Raw genomic sequence first — 15646 nt, 5'->3', positions numbered from 1 at the left:
TGTGTGTGTGTGTGTGTGTGTGTGCACGTACGTGTCACATTTGTGTGTGTGTGTCTGTGAATATTTAATAAACTCTTAGGGTTTGCAGGCAAGCTGCTGCTGCCCCCTTGCTCCTCTATCTTTTTGTCCTTTTTCCTCTGTTGTGTGAGTATTGAGGGGCAGGGCTCACAGACAGAGGGCCATTGTAGTTGTAGAGCAGGCAGTTGGGCCCTCCCCTTTCTGATTGATAGGGGGGGGGGGGGAGTGTAATTGTTGCTCACCGGGGTGTGAAATGGGGCCTGGCCCTTCTGTTTCTTCTTACCAGCCCTGGGTTAAGGTGGCCCTCCCTCCTCCACAGTTCCCCCTATGAGGCGGGGAGGAGGGGGTGGCGAGAGGCTGTGTGTGTCCCATTGTCACTGGTATAAAGTATCTGAGCTTACACCCCCTCAGATCCAGCTGAAACATTCCTTCTCCCTCCTTACCAGAGCACATCTTATTATTCAATGGGTAGGGAGAGGGAAAGGCCTCACTGCTAATCTCCAGTGGCTAGCCAGGCAGCCTCACCCTGCCTCTATATACCCTTTAGTAATGTGGCCCTGTGTGTTGTGCAGACTCCCCCATCACCTCAGCAACTAACAAAGGAATAGAGAGAGGGAGAATAAAACAGTATGTCCAGCTGTGGTTTCTTTAAACAATGGCCATATATCAATCAAAACTCACCCCTTGCTGTGTTGGATTTTCAGGCGCCATGTGCAACATCAATACCGATGAGTGTGCCATCAACCCCTGTCACAATGGTGGCACCTGCATCGATGGCATCAACAGCTTCACATGCCTGTGCCCAGAGGGCTACAGTGACACCACCTGTCTGTTGCAGGTGGACGAGTGTGGCAGCAACCCCTGCATCCATGGTCGCTGCCAGGATCTGCTCAATGGGTGAGCACACACACACACACACACACACACACACACACACACACACACACACACACACACACACACACACACACACACACACACACACACGTGCGCTTACCTTTCTCTATCTGTATTCCAGCTACAGGTGTTTCTGTGACTCTGGCTGGGGTGGGCCTAACTGTGACATCAACAACAACGAGTGTGAGTCCAACCCGTGTATGAACGGTGGCACCTGCAAGGATATGACCAGTGGATATGTTTGTAGCTGCCGAGCCGGCTTCAGTGGTCAGTTCAATTCGACGTGTCGTCCCGTACTGTTTCTCACTCTCCCTATCACCTCATTCTCTCTCCCTTTCCCCCTCCCTCCCTCTCTCCCTCTACTCTACCTTTTTACACCTTGCAAGTTAACACTAGAAGCTTATTACCTAAAATGGATCAATTGAAAGTGTGGGTTCACAGCTCCAATCCAGATGTGTTGGTCATTACTAAGACGTGCTTAAGGAAGGGTGTTTTGAATACTGATGTTAACCTTTCTGGTTATAACCTTTTTCGGCAAGACAGATCTTCCAAAGGTGGTAGAGTGGCAATCTTTACCAAGGATCACCTTTAGTGCTCGGTCGTCTCCACCAAGTCTGTCCCCAAGTCTGTCCTTCGTGAAACAACCTGTCCTGATTTGTCATAGACGCTTGCTAAAAACTTTAATGAGCAAGCCTTCCTTCATGAACTGGCCTCTGTATATTGGTATAGATTCAGCTTGATCCCCCCTCTGTCGAAGACACTTGGATCTTCTTTTTATTTTATTTTCAGTGGTATTGTTAACAAACACACCCCCATAAAGAAAATGAGAATTAAAAACAGGTTCAGCCCCTGGTTTGACTGTGATCTTGCAGAGTTACTCTACAATAATTGGATTTGGCAAAATGCTTGGCACATGCATACTCAGGCTGACTGGCTCTCTTTCAGGTAAATGAGAAATAAGTGCACTCAGGCCATCTGGAAGGGCAAAGTTAGTTACTTCAAGGAGCAGTTCTCTCTCTGTGGGTCTAACCCCAAGAAGTTCTGGAAAACGGTTAAAGACCTGGAGAATGAACCCTCCTCACAGCTCCCCATGTCGCTTAATGTTGATGATGTGGTTATTACTTACAAGGAGCACATGGCTGAGATTTTTAATCACCACTTCATTAAGTCAGGATTCCTATTTGACTCAGCCATGCCTCCTTGCCCGTCCAACATTTCCTAATCTCCCACCCCTTCTAATGCGACTATCCCCGAAGCTCTTAACTCTTTTTCCCATGCCCGTCTACAAAGTTGCTCCCTGCAGGCGGTCACTGAGTCCGAGGTGCTGAAGGAGCTCCTTAAACTTGTCCTCAAAAAAAACATCTGTGTCAGATGGTTTAGACCCTTTCTTCTTTAATGTTGCTGCCCCTATCATCGCCAAGCCTATCTCCAACCTTTTTAACACGTCTCTCCTCTCTGGGGAGGTTCCCATTGCTTGGAAGGCAGCCAGGGTGCGTCCTTTATTTTAAGGGGGAGATCAAGCTGATCCTAACTATTATAGTGGTCCTTCTGTAGCTCAGTTGGTAGAGCATGGCGCTTGTAACGCCAGGGTAGTGGGTTCGATCCCCGGGACCACCCATACGTAGAATGTATGCACACATGACTGTAAGTCGCTTTGGATAAAAGCGTCTGCTAAATGGCATTTATTATTATTATTATTATAGGCCAATTTCTCTTTTGCCCTGTTTATCAAAAGTGTTGGGAACAATTGTCAATGATCAGTAATTTATAGATCGGCAGGGAAGGGTGCTCTCGAGGCTCTCGATGGTCTTTACCATTCGGCCATCAGATTTGCCACCAATGCTCCTTATAGGACACATCACATGACTGCACTCTATACTCTTCTGTAAACTATCTCTCTATACTTGTCGCAAGACCCACTGGTTGATGCTTATTTATAAAAGGCCTCACTCTCCCCCTTATCTGAGATATCTACTGCAGCCCTCATCCTCCACATACAACACCCGTTCTGCCAGTCACATTCGGTTAAAGGTCCCCAAAGCACACACATCCCCGGGTCGCTCCTCTTTTCAGTTTGCTGTAGCTAGCGACTGGAACGAGCTGCAAAAGCACTTAAACTGGACAGTTTTCTCAATCTCTTCATTCAAAGACTCAATCATGGTTACTGACAGTTGTGGCTGCTTCGCGTGATGTATTGTTGTCTCTACCTTCTTGCCCTTTGTGCTGTTGTTTGTGCCCAATAATGTTTGTATCATGTTTTGTGCTGCTGCCATACTGTGTTGTCATGTGTTGCTACCATGCTATGTTGTTGTCTTAGGTGTCACTTTATGTAGTGTCTCTCTTGTCGTGATGTGTGTTTTGTTCTATATTTTTATTTATTTTTTATATTCCTGCCCCCGTCCCCGCAGGCGGCTTTTTGGTAGGCCGTCATTGTAAATAGGAATTTGTTCTAAACTGACATGCCTAGTCGAATATAAATAAATAAAAACCCTCTCAATGGCGCAACTCTGAGTTTGTGTGTGGTGGATATCATCCCGAGTAAATCTGCGACTCTAACCCATGTGTGTTCTCTAATCCCCGGCCATGCCTTAGGACCTAACTGCCAAACTAACATCAACGAGTGTGCCTCCAACCCCTGCCTGAACCAGGGCACCTGCATTGACGATGTGGCCGGCTACAAGTGCAACTGCTTACTGCCCTATACCGGTATGAGAACGTATTGATTTTCCCGGAGCCATATAGGCCTAAAGAGATGTGTACAGTAGACTTATGGCTCTGGTTTTGGTTTGGCCCTCTACTCAGAAAGCCCTGTAGGGCTCCAGAATAGAAGACTTCTTGAACAATGGTATAAAAAGACATTTCTAGCAGACTTTTAGTGTTATTTCAGAAAAAAATAGGTTGACTAATGACCACTAACTGTGTGGAAACAGGCCTTATGATTTGTTCCTCTCTATCGTTTGTGGAAAAATCCACCCTGTCTACCATGTTGTGATGTGTGTGTGATGTGTGTGTGTGTGTGTGTGTGTGTGTGTGTGTGTGTGTGTGTGTGTGTGTGTGTGTGTGTGTGTGTGTGTGTGTGTGTGTGTGTGTGTGTGTGTGTGTGTGTGTGTGTGTGTGTGTGTGTGTGTGTGTGTGAGGACAAGGAACTGGAGCCTGTGGCCACTTCCTCTTCCTGTCTCTGGGCTAAACAATAGCAGGAAACAGGAAGCAGCTTCCTGCCTGGCCTCTGGTTACTGTGGAGATGGATAGGGAGGTGGACGGAAAAGTGGGCTTTAAAAACTGATGCAACTCTTCGGGGGGGGGGGGGGGGAAAGAGTCCTCCACATGTGACTAGAAAAGGGAAATATCATACAATGCAGCCATTTCCATTTCGCTGTAAGACAACTTTGAAGAAGTCAAAGAGTTTAAAAGCATTGAATTGTGATGTAGTACTTCTCCAAAGTTGTCCAACTACAAAAGGGAAGTGGAGAGTGAAATAAAAATGTAACATGAACGGAACAAACATTTTGTTTGTTCAAACAGCTCTTACTCAAAAAGCGTACAGACCGATTAATGATCTGTGATGGGTTCCCTGTAGCACTTGAGGGCATTTGTTTGAGGTGTGTGTTGTGTTCCTATCCCTACCAGGTGAGATGTGTGAGACACTGCTGGCCCCATGCAGCCCCATGCAGCCCTGTAAGAACGGTGGAGTGTGTCATGAGTCAGAGGACTACCAGAGCTTCTCCTGCCTCTGTCCAGAGGGATGGCAAGGTAAACTACTCATATCTTCCTCCATCCATCTGTTCTGTTTATTCCTCCATCTGTCCACCCATCCAATAGAGGGTGTTCTTTGAGAGACTGACTGCCCCCCTCTTCTCTCAGGTCAAACATGCGAGATAGATATCAACGAATGTGTGAAAAGTCCTTGCCGCAGCGGCGCCACATGCCACAACATGGTGGGCAGCTACCGATGCAGCTGCCGTCCGGGCTACACCGGCCAGAAGTGTGAGACGGACATCGACGACTGCAAGCCCAGTAAGGAACTAAACATCAACTCTTCGCTCTGTCTTGTAAAGTGAACTTGGCCCAACTATCACTTACCTGATACATATCTCTCTCGCTTTCTCTTTCTAGACCCCTGCAGTAATGGAGGTCTGTGCAGAGATGGAGTGGACAGCTTTGTGTGCACTTGTCTGCCAGGGTTCCGTGGTGGCAGGTGTGAGCATGACATTAATGAGTGCGAGAGCAACCCGTGTAAGAATGGGGCCAACTGCACCGACTGTGTCAACTCCTACACCTGCACCTGTCCACCCGGTTTCAGTGGCATCAACTGCGAGAATAACACCCCCGACTGCACAGAGAGGTACAGAGAGCAGTTCACATACTGTGTTTTCGTTAGTGGCAATTCAAAAGGACGGAGAAAAATACCCTTTTTGCAAGAAACCATACCTCTTCAGAGTATCTTAAATTACATCCCATGTCTTTTCCTACTAGTGCTGAGTTTGCTGAACTACTTTGAGGGAAAACCTAATTTCTATGACTGATGTGGTTGTCTCGCCCAGCTATCTTTAGATGAATGCACTAATTGTTAAGTGTCTCTGAATAATAATATCTACTAAATTACTCAAATGTAAGCGTAAAATGCTTTTGAATACATCCTAAGAGAAACAATCCCTTTCCACATTGCTTGATTCAAGCTCAGGGCGGCAGGTAGCCTAGTGGTTAGAGCGTTGGGCAAGTAACATGTCATCTGCCCCTGAACGTGGGAGTTCCACTGTTCCTAGGCCATCATTGTAAATAATAATTTGTTCTTTACTGACTTGCCTATTTAAATAACGGTTAAATAAAAAAGTGTATTAGTAAAACGCTGACGTTGCTAAATAACCAGCTAATAAAAACGGATTGGAAGAAACAACAGACATTTAAAATAAGCTAAAGTAAATCAAATTAAAATAAAAAAAGTGAACTATCCTTTTAACATCCCTTTAACTCATTTGGTTACTATTCTTATCATTTGGTTACTATACTTCTGGTTGCTATACGTCTCAACTCTTCCGTTGTGGTGTTTTTTCTCTAGCTCTTGCTTCAACGGTGGCACCTGCGTGGATGGCATCAATACCTTCACCTGCCTGTGTCTGCCAGGCTTCACAGGTAGCTACTGCCAGCACGACATCAATGAGTGTGACTCCAAGCCCTGCCTCAATGGTGGCACCTGTCTGGACAGCTACGGCACCTACAAGTGTACCTGCTCTCATGGCTACACTGGAGTCAACTGCCAGGTATGGGCAGAGCGGCAGCCATCTCGACTATCTCCTGAGTGCATTTGATTTTCAGAGCTTCATGGAATTCTATGTGTGTGTTTGTATATAATTATTTTCCCTCTATTTCTATTGATATAATAAAAAAATAAAAACATCTTTGAAACAACTGAGACGTGATAGTGGTAGTTCACTCAACAGCGAGTGTGTGTGTGTGTGTTACGCATGGGTTTATTTGTGTGTTAATGTGTTCCTGCTCTGCTTGCAGAACCTGGTGCGGTGGTGTGACTCATCTCCCTGTAAGAATGGAGGCTCATGTTGGCAGCAGGGCTCCTCGTACACCTGTCAGTGTCAGACGGGATGGACCGGCCTCTACTGTGACGTCCCCAGTGTCTCCTGCGAGGTGGCTGCCAAACAGCAAGGTGAACATAAAGCACACAGAGTAAAAACAATTAAAATTATAGAAAGTATTCACTTCCCCAGACTTTTTTGTTGTTGTTGTGTTAGACAGAATTCTAAATGGATTAAATTAAGATGGTTGGTCACTGGCCTAGACACAATACTCACAAATCTGTAAGGTCCCTCAGATTCAACCACAAAGAGCAGGAAGGTTTTCCAATGCCTCGCAAGAAACAGTACCTATTGGTAGATGGGTTAAAAAAATGAAAAACTAAAGCAGACACTAAATATCCCTTTGAGCATGGTGAAGATATGAATTACACTTTGGATGGTGTATCAATTACACCCAGTCACGACAAATATATAGGCGTCATTCCTAACTCAGTTGCCAGAGTGGAAGAAAACTGCTCAGGCATTTTAACTTGAGACCAATGGTGACTTTAAAACAGAGTTTAATTGCTGCGATAGGAGAAAACTGAGGATGGATCAACAACATTGTAGTTGCTCCACAATGCTAACCCAATTGACAGAGTGAACAGAAGGAAGCCTGTATAGAATATAAATATTCCAAAACATGCATCCTGTTTTTGCAACAAGGCACTAAGGTAATACTGCAACAAAAAAATGTGCAAAGCAATTAACTTTTTGTGCTGAATATAACGTTTTATGCTTGGGGCAAATCCAATACAACACATTACGGAGTACCACTCTCCATATTTTCAAACATAGTGGTGGCTGCATAATGTTATGGGTATGCATGTAACTGTTAAAGACTGAGTTTTTCAGGATACAAAAGATAAATGGAATGGAGCTAATCACAGACAAAATCCTAGAGGAAAACCTGGTTCAGTCTCCTTGCCACCAGCCACTGGGAAATTAATTCACCTTTCAGCAAGACAATAACCTAAACACAAGGCCAAATCTATACTGGAGTTGCTTACCAAGAAGACAGTGAATGTTTCTGAGTGTCAGAGTTAGTTTATACTTAAATCTGCTTGAAAATCTATGGCAAGACTTGAAAATGGTTGTCTAGAAATGATCAACTTGACAGAGCTTGAAGCATTTTGAAAAGAATAATGGTCAAATATTGTACAATCCAGGTGTGCAAAGCTCTTATAGACTTGTCCAGAAAGCCTCACAGCAGTAATTACTTCCAAAAATAATTCTAACGTATATTGACTCGGGTGTGAATACTTATGTAAATGAAATATTTCTGTATTTCATTTTCAAAACAATCCATAACATTTTTAGATGTATTGTGTGTAGATTTTTTTTCCTTTATTTAACTAGGCAAGTCAGTTAAGAACAAATTCTTATTTTCAATGACAGCCTAGGAACAGTGGGTTAACTGCCTGTTCAGGGGCAGAACGACAGATTTGTACCTTGTCAGCTTGGGGGTTTGAACTTGCAACCTTCCGGTTACTAATCCAACGCTCTAACCACTAGGCTAACCTGCCGTGTGCGTGTGAGTGTGCGTGTGAGTGTGAGTGTGCGTGTGAGTGTGCGTGTGAGTGTGCGTGTGAGTGTGCGTGTGAGTGTGCGTGTGAGTGTGCGTGTGCGTGTGCGTGTGTGTGTGTGTACTTTCTTTATACAACAAAATGTGGAATAAGTCAAGGAGTACGAATACTTTCTGAAGACATTTGTAACTATTAGACCGTTAATTTAGGCGAGACAGAGCACAAATTGTTCTGAGCACACACTGTATGACCATCTCTAGGCCAAGCAGACAAAGATCCAATTTTGCATGTAAAATTGACCAATACAGGATGGTTAGGGGATGGTAAGAGCATGTTTGTGTGTGTGTTTTTGTATGCTGTGTGAGTGTATATATGTTACTGTATAGCTAATACCCCCCCAACCCCCTCTTGTCTGAAGGTGTGGAGGTGGCTCACCTATGTCGTAACTCAGGCCAGTGTCTGGATGCTGGCAACACCCACTACTGCCGCTGCCAGGCGGGCTACATGGGCAGCTACTGCCAGGAACAAGTGGACGAGTGCTCCCCCAACCCTTGCCAGAACGGTGCCACCTGCACAGACTACCTGGGAGGGTACAGTTGTGAGGTATATATGCTCTAGCTAGCAAATCTGAATCAACACAAACATCAATTATTATTCATTTGTTATCATTCATTTATACAGTTAAATGCCCACTCTGTAATTCCATGCACAACAAAAACGACAGCTCCGCCACTTGGTGTGCTACAGTATAATCTCTCTTTCTATCAAGGGTGGTAGGGTGTCAAAATTCAAGATAAGCCCGTTATTATTTCATCCTTCCACAAGATATACAGTTGAAGTCGGAAGTTTACATACTTAGATTGGAGTCATTAAAACGTGTTTTTCAACCACTCCACAAATGTCTTGTTAACAAACTATAGTTTGGCAAGTCGGTTAGGACATCTACTTTCTGCATGATACAAGTCATTTTTCCAACAATTGTTTACAGAATTCACTGTATCACAATTCCAGTGGGTCAGAAGTTTAGTTGACCATGCCTTTAAACCGCTTGGAAAATTCTAGAAAATTATGTCATGGCTTTACAAGCTTCTGGCTAATTGACATTATTTGAGTTAATTGGAGGTGGACCTGTGGATGTATTTCAAGGCCTACCTTCAAACTCAGTGCTTCTTTGCTTGACATCATGGGAAAATCTAAATAAATCAGCCAAGACCTCAGAAAAAGACTTGTGGACCTCCACAAGTCTGGTTCATTCTTGAGGGCAATTTCCAAACGCCTGAAGGCACCACGTTCATCTGTACAAACAATAGCACGCAAGTATAAACACCATGGGACCACACAGCTGTCATACCGTTCAGGCAGGAGACGCGTTCTGTCTCCTTGAGATGAATGTACTTTGGTGCAAAAAGTGCAAATCAATCCCTGAACAACAGCAAAGGACATTGTGAGGAAACTGGTACAAAAGTATATATATCCACAGTAAAACGAGTCCTATATCGACGTAACCTGAAAGGCCCCTCGGCAAAGAAGAAGCAACTGCTCCAAAACCACCATTAAAAAAGCCAGACTACGGTTTGCAACTGCACATGGGGACAAAGATCGTTCTTTTTGGAGAAATGTCCTCTGGTCTGATGAAACAAAAATAGTAACAACTGTTTGGCCATCGTTATGTTTGGAGGAAAAAGGGGGAGGCTTGCAAGCTGAAGAACACCATCCCAACCGTGAAGCACGGGGGTGGCAACATCATGTTGTGGGGGTGCTTTGCTGCAGGAGGGACTGGTGCACTTCACAAAATAGAATGCATCATGAGGGAGGAACATAATGTGGATATATTGAAGCAACATCTCAAGACATCAGTCAGGAAGTTAATGCTTGGTTGCAAATGTGTCTTCCAAATGGACAATGACCCCTAAGCATACTTCCAAAATTGTGGCAAAATGGTTTAAGGACAACAAAGTCAAGGTATTGGAATGGCCATCACGAAGCCCTGACCTCAATCCTATAGAAATAGTGTGGGCAGAAATGAAAAATATTGTGCTAACAAGGAGGCCTACAAACCTGACTCAGTTACACCAGCTCTGTCAGGAGGAATGGGCCAAAATTCACCCAACTTATTGTGGAAGGCTACCCAAAACGTTTGACCCAAGTTAAACAATTTAAAGGCAATGCTACCAAATACTTATTGAGTGTTTGTAAACTTCTGACCCACTGGGAATGTGATGAAATAAATCAAAACTGAAATAAATCATTCTCTGTAGTATTATTCTGACATTTGACATTCTTAAAATAAAGTGGTGATCCGAACTGACCTAAAACAGGGACTTTTTACTCGGATTAAATGTCAGGAATTGTAAAAAAAATCATTACAAAAAACGGAGTTTAAATGTATTTTGTTAAGGTGTATGTAAACTTCCGACTTCAACTGTTGTCCCAACACAAATCAAGGGTTGCTAGAGACGTGACCCAGTCGTTCAATCTTTTTGTTCTGTATCTTTGGACGTGGCCCAGTCGTTCGTTCTAAATGTTCCATTGCCATACTGGCTGGCAGCGTTCTTATCCCTTATTTGCTAGCTAGCCAACTACGGCTAATGAGGAATGATTTCGCCTGACATAGAAAATGTGATCATTTGTCAGGACACTATTGTTCAGAGGAGCTAGCCAACAACAAAGCTACAGTAATACAATCACTTCAAACTGAAGCTGGAAAGACTGCAAATTACTTTTTTCAATATAGATTTTTTTGTATATATCCATAAAAATGATGCCAGCTGATTCCAGATTTTGACTGGCTGAGAAACGCTGTCTTCCTGTCTTCCTGAGATTGAATTTCAATATTGAAACAGTGTTGCAAATTTTGAAGATGTTGGTTTAAAAGAAATGTGTGATAATGTCTAGATGCTTTTTATAGTGGAGATCAAGTTTATAAATTGCCTGGCTGGGTTGATGAGACAAGCATTTTAACATCATAGATTTAGCAAGTGGTAATTTGTGGAACAGACACCGGCTGAAATGGGGTTTTAATCAATCAGCATTCAGGATTAGAACCACCTGTTGATTATATCAAGTGTATGGACCAGGAATCCTCCAACCACGATTTTGGGAAAATCTGGGAATTTATTGAAAGTTTCCAGAATTTTGCAACCCTACTCAAGGGAGACCTGGTCCATACAATTGATATTAGAACAGTGTGAAAGTAGAGCGGTGCTGGGTATCTTGAATCGTGTTTAAGATAGTACTTAATTTCTCTGGTATTTGAATGGTTTTGGTCCGGTTTGTCTCTGTCAGTGTCTTCCTGGGTACCACGGGGTGAACTGCTCCAAGGAGATCAACGAATGTCTGTCTCAGCCCTGTCAGCACGGGGGCACCTGCATCGACCTCATAAACACCTACAAATGCTCCTGTCCCAGAGGAACACAAGGTACACATTAGCACACACACACACACCAGCCATCTTATAAAAATCTCTATGAAGCTCTCATCCGTCTACCACTGAAAAACAAGCACAGAACAGTTAGTAGCAGCATATTAGTCATGTAGAACCATGCAGTAGTAGTGGAGTTCTATGCTAAATTACATATAATTAGATGTAATCATGTTCTTCCGTATTTACTGCTTATTCCCTCCTGATTCCGGGAGTCCTCCAACCTGGATTTCAAGATAATCTGGAAATGTCTTGAAAGTTTCCAGAATTGTGCAACCCTACTCAAGGAAAACCCGGTCCATACACTTGATATTATACAAATGATGGGTCTAATCCTGAATGCTAATCCTCAACCCACCCTTTCCCCAGGCATTCACTGTGAGATCAACCTGGATGACTGCAACCCCTCTACAGACCCTCTGACCAATGAGCCCAAGTGTTTCAACAAGGGTCAGTGTGTGGACAGAGTGGGGGGCTACCACTGCATGTGCCCTGCTGGCTACGTAGGGGAGCGCTGCGAGGGTGACGTCAACGAGTGCCTGTCGGACCCCTGCGACCTGCGAGGCTCCTACAACTGTGTCCAGCTCCGCAACAGCTACCGCTGCGAGTGTCGTACTGGATACACAGGTACTGACCATACCCTACGCACCTCAAATAAATTGGATTATTCTGTGTTTATGACCGATTGACACAACAATGCAAAAAAAACACATTGTCCACACATTTGTAATGTACATAAATAACACACATCGTTCTCTCTCTCTCTTCTCAACTCCAGGCCAGCGCTGTGACAAGGTGTTTGATGGCTGTAAGGTGAGACCATGTAGGAACGGAGGAATGTGTGCAGTGGCCAGTAACAACCCTGACGGATTCATCTGCAAATGCCCACCGGTGAGCACATTTACATTTTAGTCATTTAACAGACAATCTCATCCAGAGCAGTAGTGAGTGCTTACATTTTTGTACTGCTCCCCGTGGAAATCAAACCTACAACCCTGGCATTGCAAGCGCCTTACTCTACCAACTGAGCCACACTCCACTGACCAGACAACAAACTGTGGACCTCACCCTGGCCATAATGGCAACATGTTCCCCATATAGAGAAAAGGGAATAGGGTGACATTTGGACAGCCCCTAGTTCCCTATGTATTTATAGCCACAATCTCATTAAGCATCATTATTTATGTGTTTGATTCACTTTGTCTCTTTTTTGTATATCTTTGTGGAAAGGGAGCGGTTTGGCAATGCAAAGTAAATGTGTGTACCAACAGACTGTTTTAAGGTACAACCTCATCTCACCGATCTCTGCCTATCCAGGGTTACACAGGCTCCTCCTGCGAATACGACTCACGCTTCTGTGGTAGCCTCAACTGCAGAAATGGTGGCACCTGTGTCTCTGGCCACCTGAGCCCTCGTTGCTTGTGCCCCACGGCTTTTACCGGCCCCGAGTGCCAGACTCCCACGAACAGCCCCTGCAACGTCAACCACTGCTACAACGGGGGCACTTGCCAGAGAACCTCCGATGCACCCTTCTTCCACTGCAGCTGCCCGAACAATTTCAATGGCCTGCTCTGCCACATCCTTGATTACTCCTTTCCCGGTGGGTTCGGCCGGGACATCACACCACCACCCGAGGTAGAGGTGAGCTGCGAGATCCCGCAGTGCGACGAGTGGGCGGGCAACCACATCTGTGACTCGCTGTGCAACAACCACGCCTGCGGCTGGGACGGTGGCGACTGCTCGCTCAACTTCGATGACCCATGGCAGAACTGCTCGGCAGCTCTGCAGTGCTGGCGGTACTTCAATGACGGGAAGTGCGACGAGCAGTGCAAAAGCCCTGGGTGTCTCTACGACGGCTTCGACTGCCAGGGACAGGAGGGACAGTGCAAGTGAGTCTCAGTCCGGCTCGAATTCCTATTTCCTGTGTTCCATCTCAAACTCTCACTATCTCACTATGCCCAGTCTCAAACCTGTTTCACTCTCAGATGATTATTAAAACACATTAAACCATGTAAGAAGGATGATATGTTGTGTTTGTAAGAATAATGAACATTGTCTACTTCCAACCTTCCAACTCCTTACAAGTCTACCTATGCAAGTAATCCTTTCTAACCTACCTAGTTTTCGATCTCCATGGCGACCTCATCCAAGTCCTCTGTCTTTAGTTAACTTAAGTGCTAATCCTAATATTGACCATGTTAATCTCCCCAGCCCGCTGTATGACCAATACTGTAAGGACCACTACGCGGACGGCCACTGCGACCAGGGCTGTAACAACGCAGAGTGCGAGTGGGACGGCCTGGACTGCGCCAACAACATGCCCGAGAAGCTAGCTGACGGCCACCTGGTCCTTGTGGTCCACATCCCCCCCGAGCAGCTAAAAAATGGTTTGTCCACGTTCCTCCGTGAGCTCAGCAGCGTTTTGCACACCAACGTGGTGTTCCGGCGCGACGCAAACGGAGAGCCCATGGTGTTCCCCTACTATGGCAGCGAGCAGGAGCTGGCCAAGCACAACGTGAAGCGTTCCACCGACAGCTGGCCTGACTGGGCGGTCGTGCCAGCCAACATGCTCGGCCAGGTGAAGGAGAGCGTGGGGTCCATGGTGAACCTGCCCCGCCAGCGCCGAGAATTGGACCTCATGCAGGTCAAAGGGTAGGTACACACACTTGTTCATTTTGTTATACATTGATTGCTCAGTCACACGCATTCAATGATGCACACACGAATGCACCCACAGTCGCTCACTCACTCACTCCAGACATTACTTGTTGAGTCTTTCCAAAGAATTTTCCTTAGATTAGATATTTGAGAGGAGTCAGAAGTTGACCTGATTGGTCAAGCGAATCCTTTCTTTCCCTATTATTGGTTGAATTAACTCCCCTTCTCTGATAGGTCGGTGGTATACCTGGAGATTGATAACCGCCAGTGCTACCAGCAGTCCACGGAATGCTTCCAGAGCGCCACTGACGTCGCCGCGTTCCTGGGAGCGCTGGCCTCCAGCGGGAACCTCAATGTTCCTTACATCGAGGCAGTCACCAGTAAGTACCAACATAGTCTCTCAAGTTGAAATACTCTCCATTAAAAAATGTCTCTCCTTCATAAAATATGACTATGAAATTATGAAAATAGGCTAATAACTGCTTGTGATTTAGATGATGATGGTGACTATATGTATCCATTAGGAAAATGTGTGTCATACAGCCAATATACAGATATTCACAGACCGACGTAGAGCACATACAGTTGAAGTTGGAAGGTTATATACACCTTAGCCAAATACATTTAAACACAGTTTTTCACAATTCCTGACATTTAATCATAGTAAAAATTCCCTGTCTGTAATGAACTTCGTCTGCTGTTTGAAGAGAGTCAGACCGAAATGCAGCGTGTAGGTTACTCATGACATATAATGAAGAAAATGCTGTACATGAAATAACTGAGAATACAAAACAACAAACGAGTGAAACTAATTACAGCCTATCTGGTGACTAACACAAAGACAGGTACAATCACCCACGAAATACAACGCGCACTCAGGCTACCTAAATACGGTTCCCAATCCGAGACAACTAGAATCAGCTGACTCCAATTAGGAATCGCCTCAGGCAGCCAAGCCTAACTAGACACACCCCTAATAATACACACTCCCAATTAATACAAACCCTAATACAAAATACAACATATAAACCCATGTCACACCCTGGCCTACCCAAACATATAACAAAAACACAAGATACAATGACCAAGGCGTGACAGAACCCCCCCCCCCTAAGGTGCGGACTCCGGGACGCACCTCAAGAGCATAGGGAGGGTCCGGGTGGGCGTCTGTCCATGGTGGCGGTTCTGGCTCGGGACGTGGACCCCACTCCATAAATGTTCTAGTTCCTCCCCTACGTGTCCTAGGATAATCCACCTTCTCCGCCGACCATGGCCTAATAGTCCTCACCCTGATCCCCACATAACTGAGGGGCAGCTCGGGACCGAGGGGCAGCTCGGGACCGAGGGGCAGCTCGGGGCAGCTCGGGACCGAGGGGCAGCTCGGGACCGAGGGGCAGCTCGGGTCAGAGGGGCAGCTCGGGTCAGAGGGGCAGCTCGGGTCAGAGGGGCAGCCCGGGACAGAGGGGCAGCCCGGGACAGAGGGGCAGCCCGGGACAGAGGGGCAGCCCGGGACAGAGGGGCAGCCCGGGACAGAGGGGCAGCCCGGGACAGAGGGGCAG

At 45.6% G+C, this 15646-nt stretch overlaps 1 protein-coding gene across 3 annotated transcripts in view; it reads left to right on the top strand.

Annotated features, from left to right (window-relative positions):
* Positions 1–15646, top strand: part of LOC124048676 (neurogenic locus notch homolog protein 1-like) — a 64329-nt gene that overhangs the window by 34602 nt on the left and 14081 nt on the right. For all 3 annotated transcript variants that reach the window (XM_046369691.1, XM_046369692.1, XM_046369693.1), the window contains 15 exons: positions 723–915; positions 1037–1182; positions 3508–3621; positions 4543–4665; positions 4777–4929; positions 5029–5257; positions 5972–6173; positions 6421–6574; positions 8427–8611; positions 11294–11426; positions 11799–12056; positions 12208–12320; positions 12747–13318; positions 13641–14081; positions 14322–14467. In XM_046369691.1, the coding sequence (XP_046225647.1) occupies positions 723–915; positions 1037–1182; positions 3508–3621; positions 4543–4665; positions 4777–4929; positions 5029–5257; positions 5972–6173; positions 6421–6574; positions 8427–8611; positions 11294–11426; positions 11799–12056; positions 12208–12320; positions 12747–13318; positions 13641–14081; positions 14322–14467 (3162 nt within the window). The remainder of the gene's footprint in view (positions 1–722; positions 916–1036; positions 1183–3507; positions 3622–4542; positions 4666–4776; positions 4930–5028; positions 5258–5971; positions 6174–6420; positions 6575–8426; positions 8612–11293; positions 11427–11798; positions 12057–12207; positions 12321–12746; positions 13319–13640; positions 14082–14321; positions 14468–15646) is intronic.

The sequence above is a fragment of the Oncorhynchus gorbuscha genome, linkage group LG11 (genome assembly GCF_021184085.1).
Source record: "Oncorhynchus gorbuscha isolate QuinsamMale2020 ecotype Even-year linkage group LG11, OgorEven_v1.0, whole genome shotgun sequence".
NCBI classification, from domain to species: Eukaryota; Metazoa; Chordata; class Actinopteri; order Salmoniformes; family Salmonidae; genus Oncorhynchus; species Oncorhynchus gorbuscha.
This window is presented reverse-complemented; position numbering and strand designations above follow the sequence as displayed.